Source organism: Mytilus californianus, unplaced genomic scaffold (genome assembly GCF_021869535.1).
Source record: "Mytilus californianus isolate M0D057914Y unplaced genomic scaffold, xbMytCali1.0.p SCAF_5, whole genome shotgun sequence".
NCBI lineage: Eukaryota > Metazoa > Mollusca > Bivalvia > Mytilida > Mytilidae > Mytilus > Mytilus californianus.
The window spans coordinates 59,161,761-59,169,338 of NW_026262701.1; the positions used below are offsets into that span (position 1 = coordinate 59,161,761).

General features: G+C 34.6%; 1 protein-coding gene across 1 annotated transcript; it reads left to right on the forward strand.

Moving 5' to 3' along the window:
* Positions 1–58: 58 nt before the first annotated feature.
* LOC127701184 (uncharacterized protein SCO4629-like) lies at positions 59–5,971 on the forward strand. Its single transcript, XM_052205018.1, has 3 exons — positions 59–222; positions 1,876–1,999; positions 5,469–5,971. Exons 1-3 carry the CDS (start codon positions 148–150, stop codon positions 5,924–5,926), a joined length of 657 nt encoding a protein of 218 aa, XP_052060978.1. The 5' UTR covers positions 59–147; the 3' UTR covers positions 5,927–5,971.
* Positions 5,972–7,578: the final 1,607 nt, after the last annotated feature.

The window sequence follows — 7,578 nt, forward strand, 5'->3', positions numbered from 1 at the left end:
TTTTCGTTTTATTTATAGTACAATGCCATGACGTCATAATCAGAAAGAAAATCCCTAGTCGATAAGTCGTCAGACTCACGTTTTATTCCTTTCAACATCACATGCAAATTATGATACATACGCATTTTTTAGAATGAAAAAAGTAAAATGCCAAATGAGGAGTCAATTAATCAGGCAGAAGTTATATGGAACTATTTGAAACTCAACCATACGCTCGAAAAGGTAATTTTCCAAATATTCACATTTTATCTGTAAATTTTAAAACAGAGACATATATATGTCTTTTGTAAAAGGCCATTAGCTATATATACGATTTAGACAAAAACAAACATTTTTTTATTTTTTTATTATTAAACATTGATTTTGGGTAATAACACGGATTTAACGATAAACTATATAATGGAGTAGAGTGTACCTTAACGACGACTTCAATACTGTAGGGTTTATAAAAAATGGTATTAGTTTCCATGCAATGGCGTTGGAGTATACTGAATAGTCGGTAATAATGGGGGAATGTGGCAAGCAAAACAGGTCTAAATTAAAGAAGTAAGTAATTAGTGTCCTCTTTCATTGTTATTTTTTATTTTAAGAAAGTGGAAAAAAAACATAGTTTTGCCACCCCAATTTTGAAAGGGGTACATATTGCCCCCTTGCCCCCGGCTCCTACGCCCCTGGTTTCCCAATTTCGTTACCTAATTTGACTTTAGTTTCGAGTTTTAAAAATGCTTTAAATATTTCTTGTCAATTCCCTTCTTCCTCTCTTTGCTTAGAATAACAATATATGATTGTTTGTCGCATTCACTACACATGCATCGATTTTCCCGCGCGGCATGGAAACTACACATCCCTGAAGTATAAACTAAAACTGTGAACCCATTGTTTTTCTGTATTTCAAATTATTTCAAGGGTGGAAAGAGTGTAGGAGCTTCACCATTTTTCTCAATGAAGATCTCAGGACCCGCTTTTATACATCTATATTTCATTTTTTTTTTAATTAACTTAATATTCCTCAATATTTTAACTTATTGTAAAATCGTATGGATAGGAACAAGAACACGTCAAATGACTAATAATTTGGAATATTAAGGGAAAACAATTAAAACACAAATACATGTAAATATATATAGAAATATATAGAAAGAAAGGGGGAGGGGGTATATTCATCAACCGCCTGCATAGAAGATGGTCCAAAACATTTTATTTTGATCAATTTGACATGTCAGTCTGTTCAATGCAGTGTTTTTATAAATAGAACATACAAGCTTGCACTAGGGATTTAGAAGGAACACATCCTTGTTTATTTTCTTCTTTTTTTCTCTCGCCTCGTTAGTAAGGGGGTATTATGTATTCCGCCTTTTTTTCGTCCATCCGTCGGTCCGTCCTTCCATCTCATATCAGGTTCAAAAATTTGGTCTTAAGATGTGATTTTTTAAAAATAATATGCTTAATAAGGGTTTTAACCCTGAATTCACGGTTCACTGGATATATAAGTATAGTGCGAGTAGGCGGCATAGTGTCCTATAAAAAGATTCTTTTTAACACTATAGTAAATGAGTATTATCGTAAAAGATCTGAACCAAATAAACCGTTTTATGGGGGGAGGGTTTTTAAGTCAGTGTACTAGTTTTAATTTTACATTATGTTTTAAGTGGCACGGATAGTAGCCTTTGTCCGTGATTGCCAAGACTGGTCATCGGGATCAAATTTGACCATTGTATGGATTTTATTCATATGAAGAGAAAATCAAAATTCTATATTATTCTTGCCAACTTAGATACTATAGTTTTTATTATTTTATTCTAAGTTTACCATTTTCTTCTATTTTACTGATTGAATTTAGCGGATCTTTTTAGTTAATGTTTCGCCCTTTTTCAGAGCGATTTAATTATCGTATTCGGGAATCCAGATACAAGGACAATAGAATATGCTTCAAAATTGTGGTTAGATGGGTTCGCTGAATGGTTGATGATTACTGGGAAGGAAGGAACGCTTACAAAAGGTATTTTTGGTGGTTTTAGCAAAATTCGAGTACACCCTCATAGAAAAATAACTTTAAAATATCGTATTTTTGGTTCCTTATTTTTACTTTATTCTTACTTCAACATGTCGGACAATAACTCAAAAACGCTTTAACCAATTTGCATGAAACTTTAGTGAATTATTTACATTTATTGACTTGAGCTCCCTTTCGATTTTTATAAATTTTAAATTTTACGTTTCCGAGTTGTGGGGTTTTATTAATTAATAAAGTGTGATTTTCCAGTTTTCGGACTATAACCCAAGAAGGCTTTGTGCGGTATGGGCTTTGCTCATTGTTGAAGGCCGTACGGTGACCTATAGTTGTTAATTTCTGTGTCATTTGGTCTCTTGTGGAGAGTTGTCTCATTGGCAATCATACCACATCTTCTTTTTATACGCCCGTTTACGGGACGTATTATGGTATACCGTTGTCCGTCTGTCCATCCGTCTGTCCGTCGTCAACATGTCGGACATTAACTCAAAAATGCTTTAACCAATTTGCATAAAACTTTGGTGAATTGTTTATATCTATTGACGCGAGCTCCCTTTCGTTGTTTTCAGACAATAAGTCAAGAATGCTTTCACCATCTTGCAAGAAATTGTGGTGAATTGTTTATATCTATTGACACGAGCTCCCTTTCGATTTTTATAAATTTTAGATTTTACGTTTCCGAGTTACAGGGTTTTATTCATAAAAAAGGGGGGGATTTTCCAGTTTTCGGACAAAAACAAAAATGCTTTCAGCAATTCTTATGAAACTTTGGTGAATTGTTTGTATGTATTCATGTAAGCTCCCTTTAGAATTTTATAAATTTTACATTTTACATTTCTGAGTTATGGGGTTTTATTCATTAAAAAAAGGGGTGATTTTCCAGTTTTCGGACAATAACTCAAAAATGCTGTCACCAATTCTCATGAAACTTTGGTGAATTGTTTATATCTATTGATGTAAGCTCCCTTTTTATTTTCATACATTTCTAATATGACATTGAGAATTAATTGAACTTTATTTGTTTATAGTCTGACAACAGATTTACTAAGTATTGCACAACAGCAAGAAATCTTTAATTGAATATAAATTCCAATTCATATAACCAATTTCAAGTTCTTTGACTACATTTATTCAGAAACCTATAATATGTCAAATATTTAATTACAATCCAAATTCAGACCTGAATCAAGCTTGAATATTGTGTCCATTTTTGCTCCAACTGTTCAGGGTTGGACCTCTGCGGGCGTATCTAGCTGCGCTCAGCGAAGCAGTTTATTTATATTTGAGCTGTTTTCATGAAACTTTGATAAATTGTTTTTATCTATTGACGTAAGCTCCCTTTCGATTTTTATAAATTTAAGATTTTAAATTTCCGAGTTATGGGATTTTATTCATAAAAAAGGGGGATTTTCAAGTTTTCGGACAATAACTCAAAAGTGCTTTGATCAGTTTTCATGAAACTTTGGTGACTGTTTTATAAAGATCTATTAAAATAACCTCCCTTTAGTTTTTATACGACCGCAAAAAAATTTTGCGGTCGTATATTGGTATGACGTTGGCGTCATCGTCGTCGTCGTCGTCCGAAGACCCATTGGTTTTCGCACTCTAACTTTAGTTTAAGTGAATGGTTCTCTATGAAATTTGATCATAAGGCTCACTACCACAAAAGGAAGGTTAGGATTGATTTTTGGGGTTATGGTACTAACAGTTAAGGAATTAGGGGCCAAAAAGGGGCAAAAAATAAGCATTTTTGTAACTTCCAGACATAACTTGTGTGATAGTGTATGGATCTCTCTGACATTGTACCACAAGGTTCCATATCACAAAGATAATGCTGGGATTGATTTTGGGGGTAATTGCCTCAAAATTTTAGAAATTAGGGGCCAAAAAAGGGGCAAAAAACAAGCATTTTTCTAGTTTCATGACAATAACTTGTGTGTAAGCGTATGGATCTTTATGAAATTGTACTACAAGGTTCCATATCACAAAGGGAAAGCTGGAATTGAGTTTGGGGGTAATTGCTCAAAACGTTTAGGAATAAGGGGCCAAAAAGGGGCCAAAAATAAGCATTTTTCTAGTTTCCAGACAATTACTTGTGTTCAAGTGTATGGATCTCTCTGAAATTGTACTGCAAGGTACCATACCACAAAGGGAAGGCTGGGATTGATTTTGGGGGTAATTCTCTCAAAATTTTTAGGAATTAAGGGCCAAAAAGGGACAAAAAACAAGCATTTTTCTAGTTTCAGGACAATAACTTGTGTGTAAGTGTATGGATCTTTATGAAATTGTACTACAAGGTTCCATATCACAAAGGGAAAACTGGGTTTGAGTTTGGGGGTAATTTCCTTAAACGTTTAGGAATTTGGGGCCCAAAAAGGGGCCTAAAAACAAGCATTTTTCTAGTTTCCAGACAATTACTTGTGTTCAAGTATATGGATCTCTCTGAAATTGTACTGCAAGGTACCATATCATAAAGGGAAGGCTGAGATTGATTTTGGGGGTAATTCTCTCAAAATTTTAGGAATTAGGGGCCAAAAAGGTTAAAAAAAACAAGCATTTTTCTAGTTTCAGTACAATAACTTGTGTGTAAGTGTATTGATCTTTATGAAATTGTACTACAAGGTTCCATATCACAAAGGGAAAGCTGGGCTTTAGTTTGGGGGTAATTGCCCTAAACGTTTAGGAATTTAGGGCCCAAAAAAGGGCCTAAAAAAACAAGCATTTTTTTCTAGTTTCCAGACAATTACTTGTGTTCAAGTGTATGGATCTCTCTGAAATTGTACTGCAAAGTACCATACCACAAAGGGAAGGCTGGGATTGAGTTTGGGGGTGATGAATCATAAGGGGGTTCAAAAAATTTGGGGGAGAGATATTTTTTTCCTTTTTTTCCTTTTTTTTTCTTTAAAATTTTCCATTTTAAATTGGTTATTTCTGATTTATATATAAAAGCAAATAATAATGTTATGGTTTGAATAGGTAAATTAAAATTCTTTAAGTTCTTAGACCACATTCATTCTGTGTCAGAAACCTATGCTGTGTCAAATATTTAATCACAATCCAAATTCAGTGCTGTATCAAGCTTGAATGTTGTGTCCATACTTGCCCCAACTGTTCAGGGTTCGACCTCTGCGGTCGTATCAAGCTGCACCCAGCGGAGCATTTTATTTTTTAATAAATTTCTGATGTGACATTGAGAAGTTATGGAACAGTATTCTTTGAAAAAACGACGGGCGTATCATGCGCTCATGGCGCAGCTCTTTATTGTTATTGTAGTCGGTACATTCTATGTGAATATATTATAAAAGCGGGCGGGGTGGGTTCCCATATAAATGACCAAAACAAATACAATCTAATTGAAAGTAAAAAAAAAACCTAACTGCAATATTTTTTCTCTCTGTTTTCATTAATGAGAACATCCGAAGTTATTTAAATTAGATCTTTAGTTTTTTCTCTCCAGGAAAATGGCAAAAGCCCGAGGCGCAAATATTCAAAGATATTGCCGTTAGTCAGGGTGTACCAGAAGGAAAGATACTTTTGGAAGAAGAAGCAACGAACACAGGAGAAAATGTAAAATGTTCACATGAAATACTTAAGAAACTAGGTCTATTAGATTCGGTTAAAACAATAATTTTGGTTCAGATGCCATTTATGGAGAGAAGAACATATGCAACATTTGCTAAGCAGTGGCCAGGCGGTTTGAATCAGCTGGACAGAGTGATTGTTACGTCGCCAGACATAGATTTAATGTCATACCCCAACGACGATATTGGTGATTTGGATAAAATAATAGAAATGATGGTTGGTTGTCTCCAACGTGTCAAAAATTACCCTAAACTTGGATTTCAGATTGAACAAGACATTCCAGATAGTGTTTGGCACATGGGAGAGAGCTTGTTGTCCAGTGGGCATTACTAATTTCAATAAACCCTACTTTATATATTAAAATATACACTGAAACTCGTTAAATATGTTTGAATAATTGTTCAAAACTATTTCTGCAATGTGTTCTTGTAACGAAGTCAGTAAGTGGGTAAATACATTTTATTATGTAATTAGAAAGTTAAGACTGTTTCTAAAGTTCAAATGTTCGATTGTTCACAAACTGTCTCTTAAGTTAAATTGTTCGAATGTTCATATCGTCACACGGACACCTGATCGTAAAGTGGTATAACCGTTCAGTCCTGATGGAGTACATTCGGATATTAGTGCATTAGTTCCAGCCTACCCACGAGGGGGGAGACCTTGGCCGAATCTCCTGTCGGAATCTATCTGTACGAATCTATCTGTACCAATCTATCTGTACCAATCTATCTTTCGAGTCCAAAGCTGGATCTTATATAGTTCAGTGGGCCATTAATCACCTTTAAACTATGACCCATAGCTGTTAGGCCGGTTACGTAGTAGTCTGGTTGTGGAGTAATACTAGTCTGTGGTTAATTGTCAAACTATGCAATTAACCCCTGACGGATACATGTTATTTCACAGTAGACATGGTCATTTATTGGCTGCAGGGTATATGTCTATAATATTCGTACAGATTGTTATTAAGTGTCTAAAGGTTACATGCAATCGTTTCGGATTTGCTGTATTTAGTTACTTCTTGATGATTAACGTATGGAACACAATTGTGTTACATTCTGAATGGAGGAATTAGCGAGCATATTTTCAAATTCAAAACCTCATATAGTCAAAAAGTTATATATAGCTATCACTCACGTTTTTCAATATATGCATGTATCAATATGGAGATGAGATTTGATTGCCGATGACACTACTGCCAATAAAGACCGAGGGACAAAAAAAAATCAACAACAACAGGTCTCCGAACGGCCTTCAACAATGAACAAACCCTAATCGAATAGTAAGGTATGACAAATTGTGAAACAATTCAAAAAAAATTGTTTGATTGATTTCTGGTTGCTTAACGTCCAGTGGCAAATATTACATGCATGTTTATGCCGAAAAAACCAACGGGCCCTGATGTATACTGCAACTATGACCGAAAAATAATTTTGTCGACAGCAACCAAAACAACCATTGGATAACACGACAGGCATGTAAAGAATATAACGGGATTTAAAGACATTTGTAAGCGCTTTTGTATTGTCTAAGTTAACTACACCCCCCAAAAAAAACGTCAACTATAGTTTCATCTCGAATTCTAGTAAGTGTCCTATAACTGATATTTCTGTCCTATTAACAAGTTCCGAAGACATTTGGTTTCCAGACAATAACTTGAGAATAAGTGTATGGATTTCTATGAAATTGTACCACAAGGTTCCATACCACAAAAGGAAGGTTGGGATTGAAATTTGGGCTATTGTCTTAACTAAAAGAATTAGGGGGAAAAACAAGCATTTTTCTTGTTTCAGGAGTATAACTTGTGTATAAGTGTATGTATTACTATGAAATTGTACCACAAGGTTCCATACACAGACAGGATGGTGGGGTTGATTTTGGGGGTTATGGGCCAAACCGTTTATGAATTAGGGGCCAAAAAATTAGGATTTTCTGGTTTCCGGATAATAACTTGAGTATACGTCTATAAATTTGATTTTAACAAAAAT

Bases quoted from the DNA above. Each gene is read 5' to 3' on its own strand.
- LOC127701184 (XM_052205018.1), top strand. From the start codon at position 148: ATGCCAAATGAGGAGTCAATTAATCAGGCAGAAGTTATATGGAACTAT. The intron at 223-1,875 runs GTAATTTTCCAA...GCCCTTTTTCAG, and splicing joins TCAACCATACGCTCGAAAAG to AGCGATTTAATTATCGTATT. The intron at 2,000-5,468 runs GTATTTTTGGTG...TTTTCTCTCCAG, and splicing joins GGAAGGAACGCTTACAAAAG to GAAAATGGCAAAAGCCCGAG.